General features: G+C 38.0%; 1 protein-coding gene across 1 annotated transcript; it reads left to right on the top strand.

Moving 5' to 3' along the window:
* The first annotated feature begins 5,551 nt into the window (after positions 1-5,551).
* Positions 5,552-9,704, top strand: LOC104110815 (probable 1-acyl-sn-glycerol-3-phosphate acyltransferase 4). Its single transcript, XM_009620369.4, has 4 exons — positions 5,552-5,702; positions 8,111-8,849; positions 8,984-9,114; positions 9,196-9,704. The coding sequence occupies exons 2-4, from the start codon at positions 8,278-8,280 to the stop codon at positions 9,636-9,638; spliced, it is 1,146 nt and encodes a 381-aa protein (XP_009618664.1). The 5' UTR covers positions 5,552-5,702; positions 8,111-8,277; the 3' UTR covers positions 9,639-9,704.
* The last annotated feature ends 5,383 nt before the right edge of the window (positions 9,705-15,087 follow it).

Raw genomic sequence — 15,087 nt, 5'->3', positions numbered from 1 at the left:
ACCTCACAACTCCCCTCTCACCCAAAATCAAACCTCCCACTTCGTCTCTCCCGCGCCACCACTGCTTTTCCGCTGCCACTGCTCCTCCGCCACCACTGCCACACCACCCACTTCCGCTCCCCTCCCAAAATCATACCCCTCTCCTCTCTTTGAAGGTTAGTTATCCACATTTGTTAATTTTAGTTATATAAATTCTTTCAATTGTATAAACTAGGGTTTACAATTTGGGATTTTTGGGATGTTAATGTATTTATTTTTTATGTAGATGAAATATCGTAGTTGGACTTTTAGGGCACATTAAATTATGATTAAGGGTTTATTAATTATGATTAATAGTAAGTGAGTTAGTCTAATTGAATGGCTTAACTAATTTAATATTCTAGTGTTTGACTATGTTGTATTTTGTAACTAAAGTTTATTATGTAACTTTATTCTATAAATTAATTTGAATTATCATTAATATAAATGTAATTTATTTGTTCTTTATGTAGATGGAATATCCTAGTTGGATGTATAATAGGAATTATCCTAATTGTCTGTTTTTAGGGAGGAATTTATAGAAGGGGTTAAGGAACTTATTAGGCATGCAATGTCACTTGAACCATTTCAAATCGGAGGGATGATTAGGTGTCCATGTTTGAAGTGCAAGTATTTTTTTTTTTTGGATTGGAGGTTGTTAAGACTCATCTTTATAAAAAGGGATTTATGGATAATTATTTTGTGTGGACTAGTCATGGAGAGGTTGATGGTAGTGATGGTGTATTTCATAACATAGTTGTTGGTGAAAGTAGTAGGTCGGTAGGGAATACCGTTCAACATCCTAGATACCATGAAATGGTTGCGGATGCTTTTGGGATGCACTTCGAGTTTGAACCCCATAAAAGTGTTGAACAAGCTCCTAACGAAGAGGCAAAACAGTTTTATGAACAGTTAAAGGCCGCTAGTCGTCCACTAAGTGAAGGGAGTATGCACTCTCAGTTGTCTGTTATGGTTAGATTATTAAGTATCAAATCAGATACCAATATTTCTCAAGTAGGAATGGATTCTTTCATTGGCCTTATGAGTGAACTAGTTGACCCAACTTTCAACATACCTGAAGATTTCTATAAGGCTAAAAGATTAGTTTTTAAGTTAGGACTCTCGTCTATGAGAATCGATTGTTGTGAAGATGGTTGCATGTTGTATTATAAGGGTGATGCAGATTTAGAAATTTATAAATTTTGTGAAAAACCTCATTTTAAACGGGTTTCCAGCGGAAAGAAGGTTGCTGTGAAGTCGATGCATTACTTACCTCTTATTCCTAGATTAAAGAGGTTGTACGCATCGTTGAGTTTTGCTCCTCATATGAGATGGCACTATGAAAATAAAAGGACGCGGGGTATTATATGTCATCCTTCATGGGTTCTACCGCACATATGGGAGGGTCTGCTGAGGCAGTGGGCCACTGAGAAGTTCGAGAAGAAGAGTGAACAGGAAAATTAGGCCTGAGTATCTGAGAAGGGTAGCTCATTGCACTGTGTGGGCGCAGGGAGCATGGGGACTGCGAGGAGACTACTTGTAATTCCTTAAAATATTTAATTCTATTTTTATCGAACTATATTTATATATTTTAATTTAGTTAACATATTTTATTATATTTGTAGGAAAAAAAATATGGGAGGAAGATGACTCATGATGAGTTCTTCATGGATACTCATATCCGGAAGAAGAAGGCACCGACAGATCCAAGTAGATGGGTCGAGGATCGGGCAGAGACTACATAGGCAAGTTTCATAACTTGAAATTAATGTCTATAATATTATATAGTTAATAATTTTCTATCTTCTAAATAAAGGGCCACTACAAGATTAATGTGGAGGAGTACACTCGGAGCTTGCCACCGAATGAGCAAGGCAAGCGACCACCCGTTTCCGACGAAGAAGCGCAGAAGATATGGTTGGATATTGTTGGTGGTCCTAAAAAGGGGATAGCATACGGCCTTCCAGAAAGATCATTTCAGCGCTACAGGGCTGGATTGCAAGGTATAAGGACTTCCGCCTAAGGCGAGGCAATTGATAGGTTGACTCTCTCGTCTATGGAGAAGAAGATCGCAAAGCTAACAGCAGAGCTTAAAAAGACATAGGCTAGAGAACAAAAGAGATATGAACAATTTGATACCCTTCAAGTTTAGCTAGAAAAGAGGGACCAACAATTTAATCTCCTTCAAAGTCAGCTGACCAATCTTCTTGCTAGTGGTACTTTCCCCATTCCCCGGTCTCGTGAGCCTTCTTCAGATGCTAATCCTTCTCGTCGTGATCCTTCGAACCATGATGAAGCTTCTAGTAGTGAAGATGGACATGATGCAATACAAAATACTCATTGAATGGTGTGTATTGCTAAACACATTTTTGAACTAGTGAATATTTAGTTGGGAATAGTTTTGAATATTGATTGTATTGTTGATATTATTTTGTTATTGAACATTTGTATAGTTGTTGTTGTGGTTGGCGTTGTTGTTATGGTTGTTGTTGTTGTTGTTGTTGTTGTTGTATTGTTGTTGTGGGTGTTGTTGGTTAATTGTTGTTGGTTAATTATGGTTGAATGACATCAATGTAATACTGCAATTATAAGATGTATATTGGTTGTAATTGGCAGGTGGTGTAGCTTAAAAGCAGGCATATTCTGTCTGGTTTTTACCCAGAAAACCAATCGATTTCGGTCGGAACATACAAAAAACCCAGAAATGCATAGTTTTCGACCGACGTCGGTCGAAAATAAATGTTTTTATTTAATTATTATTTTAGTTTCCGACCGACTTCGGTCGGTTTATTAAAATTAAAATTATTACATATTTATAATTCCGACCGAAGTCGGTCGATAATTTGAAAAATAAATTTTAAATAATTTCGACAGATTTCGATCGGTATAATTATTTTTGTCAGTTAATGCGGTCAACCAACGATTGAATTAACCGACCGAAATCGGTTGGAAAATTTCAACCGCCGTCGGTCACAAAGTCTTAGCGACCATTATTCTTCCGGCGAATTAAAAGCGGTCGAATATCGGTCGCTTTTTCCTTTAATTCCGATCGATATTGGTCGGTATTGGTGGTCAAAATTTGGTATTCTTCTAGTAGTGAACGTGGAGGATGCACTTAGTAAGAAAAAAATAAAATATTAGTATGTACTTTTCTTTCGAAGAGACAAAAAAAATAATACTTTCCGAAACACTTACAGAGTCTGTACAAGGTAAAATAGAGGATTAGGTACGCAAATGCGTCAATTTTAAAGTTTTAATGTGGTAATTTTAAGTTGTTCACTTCTTTCATTTAATTTGGGAGTTTTGATAGTTTTCAATCATATAAACTAGTATTCCTAAAGTAATTGAACAAATATTTTTTACCTAAAAAAGTCGCATTTATCTAATTTATCATACACGCAAATTAATTAACCTAAAGTAAGCAAAAGAAAGTTCATTGTATTTTAGCATGTCCATTTAGGAAAGAAAGTAAAAGAATACTTTCCAATTCATTGAATATATACATTCTACCCATATAAAATAAAATTAATAAACAATATTGTAATACGGCACATTCACTGAGGCCATGTTGGTCATCAAGAGAGGAAGACTTCTAGATTTCTTAAGATGAATGGAGTTATTTATTCATGTATTCCAGTTGTTTGGTACAGTTTATTCTTTTGCTACCGCTTAGAGAGATAACACATTTTACACTTCTATTATCCCTCCCCACCCCCACCCCCACCCCACCTTAAATTTATTTGCACAAAAAAACCAAGCGAGCAAAAAACTCCTTATATCCATTCTGTTTTACTTATTTTCATTCGAGGGAGCGATAAAAATTTATCCGTATCAACTGTTTACTTCCAATCCAATCATGCAATCTAGTTTCTTTTTAACCAAAAATATACCGTAATAAGTTATTGTCTTTTTGTATCTAGTTATGGAACATTCGTCCAATTGTGTGGCATCATACGATAAGCAGATATGTTTTCTAGTTATTGTTTTTGAGTTGGCGTAGGATGGAGTCTGCAAATTGTAGATAAATAAAAGGTAGAAGATACAGGGCGTGCATGGTACGAAAGGAAAATATTTTTTGAAAAATGTTTTCTAATTTTTTTATGTTTGGTTGGTTTAAATAATTTTTCTCATGAACTCATTTTTCTTCAATTGGAGAAAAATATTTTTCGTATCAAAAGAAGGGAAAATATTTTTCAAAATTCTTTTTTAACCTTCTTCACCCTTATTCTTCATCCCCACCAACTCCCACCCGCCTCATCCATCCCACCCTCAAACCACCCCTACCCCATCTACGTACCCCCCCTATCCCCCCCCCCCCACACCCCACACATCCCAACCTCGCCCATCATCCACCCTAAATAGAAATATTATTAAGAGTACTTTCTTTTAATATTGTAAATAGAGTCCTTTTTTTATTTCAACAAAATGAACATATTCTTTTCATGATGTAGAAACAATATTTTCTTTCATTTCAACAAAACGAGTATTGTTTTTCACGATGTAGAAAAAATACTTTCTTTCATTTCAACAAAACAATTATTTTCTTTTCATGATGGAAAAAATATATTTTCTTTCATTTCAACAAACTTAGTATTTTCTTTTCATAATATAGAAAAACTATTTTCTTTCATTCAACAAAATGAGTAATTTCTTTTCAAGTTGTAGAAAAGATACTTTCTTTTTCAACAAAAAAAAGTATTTTCTTTTTAGTTATCGAGCTCAAATTTTAACGTTGTTCTTGTGCGAAAAAGTAAAGTGACTCATTAGTTCCTTTGGATTTTCGTGAATTTTGAAAAGAATAACTAAATTCTTGAAAAAATAGAGTGCCAGAGTGTGTGTGTGGTGAAGAAAATGGAGCCGGAAGGGGGAGGGGGGAGGAGTACATGAAACATGAGAATTTTGGGGAATGTGGGTTGAGGTGAGTAGCATAAAAAATTATTTTTTTCCTAAAAATATTTTATACTATCTAATCAAACACTAGAAAATATTTTTTGAAATTTTTTTTTCCCTCACCAACAAAACAAGGAAAAATAACTGATAAAACCACTCATTTTCCATGAAAATATTTTCCTTCGTAAAACACACACGTAATGACTTTTAGTTCGACAAAAACGTTACTCCTATAAAGTTATAATTATAATCATCAGAAATACCAATTCGAACTTATCTGATTCATGATGGCTACAATCAAATTATTCCCCTTCAAACAATAATCTTTTTTTTTTTTTGAAGCGAGTCCATAAATAGTGAATTGAAGGATGTTTCACGCTCTAACCAAGAAGTTGCATGTTTTTTTTTTTCTTAATTAGTTAATGGGTTAAGCAGGCGTTATCTACGGAGAATGACCCTTTGTCTATTAATCCACAATTAAATTATTACATTTATTTCTCGATGGATATATAATTATTTAATTTAATAGATAGTCTTTACGTCAAGAGATGTTCCAACAAACCCCACTTATGACTCATGAGTTCAAATTCATTTTTATTGGCCAATAAAATGATGACATAAAGTAGAGGTAACAATATTTGATTACTACTCCTTTTATAAATAATGAGTTTCCTTCTTTGAAGGAGTCTTCCCTCCTTGGTATATTGCTTCAGGTGCAATTCTGCAAATCTCCCAAGTTTTATCTTTTTGCACTTTATCCATTTTCGATGCTCTCCAGTTTCGCTCACCTCTAGGTACGCAAATCTCTGTATACTTAATATTTATGTGTTGTGTATACGTGCACCTAGTGCTTATATGTTGGATCTACTTTCTAAATTTATACAATTCTGCATGTACATATGAGACCGTTCGCGTGTGTATGTTTATTCTCACACACAGACACTTTTATATGAATACAAGATATATGTCATTGTTTATGTGTGAAGCTTTTAAATGAATCTGCAGATCATGGCTATTCAATTTTCTTTATTGAGGTTTCGTTTTGTTTCTTTTTAACCGTAGAATCTAATACACGAGTGTTTGTTCTGGTTTAGTCGCTTCATTAGTTTAGCTTATGAAAGGGGGGAAATTCTTGTATGTTGTCCCATGTTTGATTCAATGTCAGCAAATTAAAGAATATGGATGGAATATGTATATCTATCTATCTATGAGGACCTATTCTTTAGCATTTGATTTTTCCAAATCCCTATGATTAAGGATGAGAATGAATAATTAACAACAACTTGCTAAATGTCAAACTAGCAATGGAGGGAAGATCTCTATACCCGCTCACTGCCAGAGGCGGAGCTAGGTATAAAAGTAGGGGGTCCAATTGAATTCCTTTCTTGAAAAAATATACCAACCAAATAGGAAGGGAAAAAAACAAAATTTTCATTATATATAGCTGTTGAATCTCTTTGATAGAAGAAAATTCTAATTTATGGATAAAGGGATTCAAAAATTGCTTTAGGTCACTTACTCAAATCCCAACTTCGGTATTATACTCCTTCCGTTTCAAATTAGATGAGGTAGTTTGACTCGGCACAGAGTTTAAGAAAAAAAAGAAGACTTTTGAAACTTGTGGTCTTAAAAGTTTAAGGGGTAAAATCTTATGGGGCCATGACATTTGTGTGGTTATAAAAGTTTCTCATTAAGGATAAAATGGGTAAAATGAAGAATTTAAAGTTGAATTATTTCTAATTATAGAAATGTGTAATTCTTTTTGAAATAAACTAATAAGAAAAATGTTTCATCTAAATTGAAACAGAGGTAGTAATATTTTCTTGAATCCTCTCTTATAAATTTATGGCTCTGCCACTCCTCACTAACATAATGCAAAAGGGCTCGTTTCTTAGTGTCTAGGGTCGTATAGGATCAGAGCCAACAGTCATTCTTTAGGTGCATTTTGTTTTGTTTGAGTGTTTCTATAATAGGTAAATTAAATTGATTTTAGGAAAATAAAGATTAATCAAATTTTATCTGGTTTAAAAGTCCAATACAACAATTTGTAATAATAGCCTTGCAAAATTGAGATCTATGTCCTGTCAAGTGTCATGTGCCATTAAGTTGGAAAGTACCTCATTTGATGTGGCATCATGTTACCTTCAACAGGTAAGAAGCTTCCTTTTCTGTTTTATTAGTACATATAATCAATATATTATTACTATTGTCTTTCAACTTCTAACTGGATTAGATTGAGAAAATGCCAATCCATTAGAGACAATTAGAGAGTGGACTTCATGTTAGGATACCATCTCTTCGATAAACATGTTTGAAACTAAACAGGTCAAGAAGAAATAGGAGGGGCAGAACATAACAAAACTTCTTTTCAAGATTTGTGAAGGGTTAAGTATTATCTCTATGTCCCCATTAACTGCAAAAGTTCTTGAGTAATTCCAACTATTATTTTACTCTTTCAAATGACTACTAGGGGACAATTCAAGATGAAAACTTATTATGGTTCAACCTCTCAACAAGAATTCTTTTAAAAGAAACTGTAAAATTCTGAAACTCTATTGCAAGAACAATTTATGTAGTAGCTGCCTGTTTTTGCATTTGATGACAAAAGTTGTTATGTAGATATCATTAAATTATGAAACTTTTAAGCACCAGTAGAGGATCTGTTAACTTCACCATATTTTAAATTACTGACAACTACATCATTTTCTTGTGAACGTCCAACTTAAATGTACTCATTTCAAAGCTTCCGGCTATATTTTTATGCAGACTAGGCTCTCTTCTTTACCAGAAATGTGTCTCTTTATTATGGTGGATGTGACTCTGGCAAGTATTACCTTAAAATCACCTTAATATCATAGGAACTTTTGGAAGTTGAGGAGGAATCTCTATTTGAAACTTGTAAATGCATTCATCATCATCCCCTGGTTCTCTATGCTCGGTTCCAATATCAGTCCCAGATCCATCTATTTGAGGGAGGTCCAATTCCCAATTGTTAGAATTTCCTTTCTAATGTGAGGATCACTATTTTCCATGAGACAAATAATTAGTCTACATTATGCTGTTAAGTGGTTGATATCTTAGTCGCTTCTGATAATTTGGCCATCATCTGCTGTGACATAGTTTTGTCGACTCCTTAAGCCTTGAACTCTTGAAGGCACAAGTCATCTGTTCTCATTAGGCTTCATATTTTGTTTAATTGCAGATATGAGCTTCAGGAGTTGTAGTCCTCCATTTTTATGGGAGCTCCGCCAATTTATGTCCTATATAACCAGTGAGAGTAAAGTTACTGATATTGCGCGCATGTAAGAACTTTTAGCTGGCTCATATCTTCAGCTCTGTTAGACAATCGCCTTGAGCACAGAAGATAGGATGGAACTTAGCCAGGCTCTTGCCTCTGACGAGAAAGCAAAACATTTTCCTTTAACGCCTTTCAGAATTCTCAGGGGTGTGATATGTTTAGCGATTCTTCTTTCAACCGCATTCATTTGCTTAATTTATTTCTCACCAGTAGCAGCTGTTCTCTTGCGCTTCTTCAGCACACATTATAGTAGGAAAGTAGTGTCATTCCTCTTTGGTCTTTGGCTTGGATTGTGGCCATTCTTGTTTGAAAAGATAAATGAAACCAGAGTGGTGTTTTCTGGAGAACATGTTCCACCACAAGAACGTGTTCTTCTGATGGCCAACCACAGAACAGAAGTTGATTGGATGTACTTGTGGGATCTTGCATTGCGGAAGGGATGCTTGGGCCACATCAAATATCTACTTAAGAAAAGTTTGATGAGATTGCCAGTCTTTGGATGGGGATTTCATGTGCTGGAGTTCATCCCACTTGAGAGAAAATTGGAAGTGGATGAACCAGTTATAAGACAGATGGTTTCGACTTTTACCAATCCTCAGGATCCACTTTGGCTGACCCTTTTCCCCGAGGGAACTGATTTCACGTAAGGAATAGTAATTCTTAGAATCTTATATATGATGAAATGTCTCATTTTTACCTGAACATTTCACAATTATTAAATGCACTTCGTATTCTGTTACTCTCTAAAATTGCTACTTAGCTTGCCTTTACTTGCAGTGAGCACAAGTGCAAAAGCAGCCAAGAGTTTGCTACCAAGAATGGATTACCTGTTCTAATGAATGTACTGCTTCCTAAGACAAAAGGTTTTTATGCCTGCTTGGAAATATTAAGGAGCTCCTTGGATGCAGGTTTTGTCTTGTAACAAATGTTTTCTACTGTTGACTCTCCAGCCGACTTATATATACTCCCTTACCATGTTCAATTTGCAGTTTATGATGTGACTATCGCGTATAAGAATCAGTGTCCAACTCTATTGGACAATGTTTTCGGCGTGGATCCTTCTCAAGTACACATTCATATCAGACGCATTCCCATTGAGGAGATTCCAGCATCCGAAAAGGAGGCATTTGCATGGTTGATGGAGACATTTCAGTTGAAGGATCACTTACTCTCTAATTTTATTGCAAATGGTCATTTCCCTAATGAAGGAACCGAAGAAGAACTCTCTACAGCAAAATGCTTGGTCAATTTTACACTAGTAATTGCTGTTACTGGAATGCTTGCATTCTTTACATTTTATTCATTCATCTGGTTCAAAATATATGTAGGTTTATCTTGTCTATACCTTGCTTCTGCTGCTTACTTCAATTTTAGACCACAACCCCTTCTTGGTTGTACTAATAAAAAGCCTTGGTGCAGAAAAAGTTCATAGAATGAAAAATCAGCACAAGGTAATATTGATGATGATTTTGAATTGCAGCCTTCAAATTCTTAACAATCTTCTTTCGTCTATTCCAGTATACTCATAGTACTTCTTCATCCCTTTGGCTTAATTACTGTTGGAAGTGAAAGTAAAATTTCGTTTTCCTTCTTTCCTGTCGTGGTTTTCTCAATTACTTTATGTCAACATGTCACCTTTTTTATTTCGAAAATAAGTTAATCAGTCGCTAAAATTAGATTTAGGATTTCTTAACATATTCTTGTTTAACCCAAAATTTGTTTAATAGTTAAATCAATTTAATTTGTAACAATAAGGTCACAAGCAATCGACTGACTCAATTTATGAAAAGAAAATCAGTGATGGCAGTAAAATAAAATAACACAAACGATTGTAAAGACAAAAGGAGGAGATCTCATTGAAAATCTTCTTTTAGTATGTTTACCCTACAAATTGAGTAACAATTAAATTTATATTGTGGTTTTAATGATATGTGATTTAAATCAGTACCAATTGATAAACAACAAATTAAATAGATAAATTGGACAATAAATCAAACCGGTCTGCAAACAATGCCTCGACCTCGATTCGAGATAGTCTCGAGGTTAGTTAATAAGAACAGTGTAGGATGGAACAAACAGCGATGAACAGTAAAAAAAAGCAGCGTATGTGTATATTCTTATTAGTGAATAATAATTGTTCTCCTTCACAAGTGAATGGGATCCCTCTTTATATAATAGAGGAATCCTAAATAAGGTACAACTCTAATCACAGAAGTAGATCCGATGGTTGGCACTAATAACCGCTTTGATTTGATCTGTTCCGGAATTTCTGCCGTGATCTTCGACCGATTACTGATATCTCGCCATTCCGTTATTACGCCTTACTCGAAGTCAGTCATGCTTGATCTCCATTGTTGCTGGCCTCGATCTCAATGAACACTTCGATCTCCAGGCTTAATGTTCTATCTTCGAGCTCGAGCTCGAGCCCGATCTATTATGAGGTTACCCTCGAGGCAACTCCCCTGCCAACGAAATCGGGTATGCCCGATTTCGACCGTATACAGATAGTCCTCTCGTTTTTTGGAGTGTAACGAGAAGAAACGAATTCGAGACTTCGATTTAATACCTCGATCAATTATGACGTCAACATCGTGACGTAAGCAACATAAGCGATTGAAGCGTCGCGTCTGCACAGTTCCCAAGGTCATTAATTAACACCAGTTGATGGTTGGCCACCAGTGCTTTCAAACTATCAAAGTGGCTATTATAAATAGACCACCTTCATAATCTTCTCAAACTTTACCTTCAAACTTCTTCTAATCTTCAAAAGCTCTTTTATTCTCTTCAAGTTCATCAACTTTGCTGGTTTCTGTTTGTCAATCTCTTATTAAAACACAAATTTTGCCTTCTTCTTCCTTAAAACTCATATAGCAATGGTGAAAAAATTAAAGACCGTTCCTCAAAAAGAAAAGGCCTCCTCATCGCGTCCGGCCGGTGACAAAACACCGGTGGAGCCACGTATCGAAGAGTGCATCCCCTAGCCATGTGAACTTACTTCCGACTTTAAAGTCGAAAAACCCTATTCGGTTCCTGGCCGATGCGAGCCCATGTCTAGATACATCTGTTTGATATCCGAAGGCGATCTCGAGCAGGTGAAAAAAGACTGCCATTGGGAGAATAAAGAGGTGGTGATTCCTACCCCCGAGGAGGACATCACCACTCATGTGAAAGGGTTCTTAAGTGTGTATACTTACCCTTTCACACTGGGTTCCGTCGATTCTGTCATAATTGACTTCTGCCACCAATACCGGGTAACCCTAGGCCAGATCTACTCCTCTTTTTGGCGCATTGTCATTTTGCTCAGATTCTTCTCGAGCAAGGTCGAGGGGATATCTTTCACCCTCTATCATCTCATTAGGCTATACAGCCCCCATCTTTATCGGGGTAGACTGATAAGGCTTCAGCACCGGGCCACGAAGGTACTGTTCTCTAGTATAGACGAGGATAAGGACCGAGGATGGATGGGCCGGTTTGTCCGAGTCAGGACCTCTGACTTAATCCCCGCCAAGAAGATGCCATTCCCCGAAGAATGGAACATGAAGCATAAGTAGAACCTCACCGATAACGTTTGATTACTTGTTATGTTTCCTTTACCTCTTCTCATCTATATTCTTCTGTATGGTGCATCTTCCCCCTGGTTTCCTGGTGCAGTCCTGGACCTTGCAGATTGGGTTCGACAACTAGTTTCAACCTCTTCGTATGCTGAGCACTCGTGGCGTGATTTGGCCAAGGATCAATGGGAGGCCAAAAATCATGGTAAGTTCCCCTGTCCGTGTTTAATGCATTCCTGTGAAATACTTCTTTTTAACTTGATTTCTTCTCATACAGGTCTTGGAGATAATGTTGTCATGAGGCTGCCTCCTACCAGGGAAGAGGAGGTCCCGAAGCCGACCAAAGACAAGAAAAGGAGAAGGGTCTCGCCTCCAGATACCCTGAAGCCCAGGAAAAGCAGGGCTCGAAAGTCGAAGATTGATCCCGTCGTTCTGTCTACCGATGTAGTCCAAACACTACGGGATGAAGACGAGGAGGGAGAAGATGTCGATTTCCTGCTGGTGGCTCGGAAGAGGGAAAGCATCGAAGCTTTGAGAACTGCTGAGCCGATGACAGTCGAGGAGGTTCAGCCGTAGACCGAGGTGATCTCGGAAGAAGGTCCGAGCAGAGTCCCCGAGTCATCGGGTGTTGATGATGCCTCCTGCCGTGATGAGCAACCGACCGGTGTGCCCAAAGGGTCTAGTTCTAAGGCCCTTCAAAGAGAAGAGAATGCCCCAAGTGACTCGCTCAGGGCAACTAACATTAATGATTCGCCGCCCGACCCCACATTCTCTGAGGGGTAGTTTCGGGATGCCCGATCCATGGGGAGCCTCTATATGGGGACGACCCCCGAAGGGGATGATATATTTGGCGGCTGCTTCGCGGGGGTCGATGATGTTCCCGACCTGGACGCATCACTCATTTTTGATGAGGCTCAGCGGCTTTTGAACCAAGTGAGTTTTAGCCTATGTTACCATGCTTGCGTTTGTTCTTATTTCTCTAAGTCTGATTTCCTTCCTTTCTGTACAGGCTATGACGCTCCATCGAGAAGTGTCCTCCAAATACAGAGCTGAGCTGGCCCGATGTGAGGCTGATCTCAAACAGATTACGGAGGAAAGAGATGCCATCAAACTCCTCTATGTGCAAAAAGAAGAGGAGATCATGAGCATTTGAGCCGAGCTGACAAGAGCTCATCAAGATCAGATCGAGCTCAGTGAACGGGTAATATAAATTTTTAGGAGCTTGATATTGGTGACTAACACATTCATCCTGCAGGTTCAGCAAATGGCCGAATTGGTTGAGCAACTTCGTGAGGAGGCCAAGATGAAAGAGGCAGAGACTTTGGGGTGGAAGCAAAACATGGATCGTCTCGCCTCGGAGAAAGATGCGGTTTAGGCCCAACTATCTTCGGTTGAGCGTCAACTCCGAAGCGCGAAGGAGGAGAACTTGGCCCGAGCCCAGAAGGTTGAAGAGCTCGAGACTCGGTTGGCCGCTGAACTTGCAAGGGCCACATCCGAGGCAGAGGCGCTCGTGGCCTCTTACCGAGCTGACGCTGAAGCCGCTAACACTCGGGCAAAGGAAATTTCTGATGCTACTGAGGTTAGATTGTCCCGTGTTGCCGAGCATGCTAGGCGCCAGTCTCATAGAGAGACTCTTGAGGAGGTACATGCTCTTGGCTTCAACCTCACGGCTGATATCGAGAGTGCGAAGGTTTTTTAGAACGAGGCCAGATCTTTGCTTTCTGATGATGAAGACTCTGCGAGTGGATCCGAGAACGGAGGAGATGAAGATGAAGCTCCCAAAGATGCGGCTCCCGAGGCGAACTAGGAACTTAGGATTTTTTTTTCCTTTTCTGTGTAAGACCCTGTGTGGTCTTTGTAAATACTTTGCATATATGAAAGATTCCTTTTCTTTCCGTTTCATCTCCGATTTTTGATTTATGATAAATTCTATTTTGCCTTTGCCTTGGGAAAACTTTGTTTTAATCGGGTTGTTGTAGCTTCTATAATTGAGTGAGCAATAACTCGAACTCAGAGTAGAACAAACCCTTAGGTTTTTTTAGTTAAGCAAGGGCGAGTCCCCGAGCTCAACCATATGTTCGGGATTTTGATTTCGGATGGCTTGATCGAAGCCGTAATTATACAGTTTTAATAGCCGAGTTCGAGTAAGTTTCGAACTCACAGTAACAGACCCCTTAAGGTTTTATATCAAATAATGATGAATCCTCGAGTTATATTCAAGTTAGTTTTATTTGAGCTCGGAATAGTGGAATCCTTAGGTCCGAATTGAGTGAGAACAAAATCTCGAACTCTAAGTGTATTGGCCCTTAGGCTCTTTAGATTGGGTCGATATGGCCTCTAAAAGATGACTATTTTTTCCTTTTTCCGGCTTAGAAGACTTAGTAAAAAATTTCTTTATGCCTTAACACGTATTCTTTACCCATTGGATTTTTTGAGGGTTCGATGTCGATCGAAACCCCTCTGCCTTTTGTGCCTTAGCACGTTTGTGTTAAGATAATTTGATACCTCTTAGGGTTTTTCAAGGGCTGATTTCATCGAAGCCCTTTTGATTACTTGTCGAGGGTAGCCTTTTTTAACCGATTTTTCAAAAGATTTGAAGGCCTATTTTTATTACGGGATTCGGACGTCTCCGAGCTGCCTTAATTTGGCCGTAGCTTTTGGGTATGCCTCTTGGGCTTATTTCCCAATAACACTTCGAACTTGTTCGAAGTGTTAGTCCCTGAGAGTGATGTCCTTGGCCTACAGATCGAGGGGTGCCTCTTTGAGGTCTTATGAATTTGAGTTTAGATTACTCGAATATGTCGATCGTCGACGGCAGTCCCCGAGTGTACGAGGTATATTTGCACTTGGTCCTTGAGCCATTTCTCACAGTATGGAGCTTGTATAGTAGAAAATTTTCTTTGAGACACAAGATGTTTGATATAGAAAGAATGCTCCTTTGTATAATTTATACATGCGTGCATGTTTTGCCATCGGGGCTCGACTGATCTATACGGACACGGTTCATTCGACCAATTGGCCCATTACAAAGTTTCTCTATCGAGACCCTTTAACACGAAGTATTTTCCTCGAAAGTGTAACATCCGAGGGTGATGCCCCCCAGTATTCGAGGTTGATTGTAAAGAAGCCTTGGATACTGTTGAATTGTCCTCAGGTAGCACATAATTATTGCCTCGTTAAAAACCTCGCCGAAAAAACCGACTTGGGACAAAAACTGATCTAAGGGAAAAAAGTGCAACGCGTGCTTTAAAACATAAGGTCTCGATGTCTTTGATCGAACACCTACAGTGAGTTAGTGTCGAATATATAAATGAAAAAAGGGAATAAAGT

Source organism: Nicotiana tomentosiformis, chromosome 11 (genome assembly GCF_000390325.3).
Source record: "Nicotiana tomentosiformis chromosome 11, ASM39032v3, whole genome shotgun sequence".
NCBI lineage: Eukaryota > Viridiplantae > Streptophyta > Magnoliopsida > Solanales > Solanaceae > Nicotiana > Nicotiana tomentosiformis.
The sequence above is the reverse complement of the archived record's forward strand: the minus strand, read 5'-3'. Positions and strand labels throughout refer to the sequence as shown.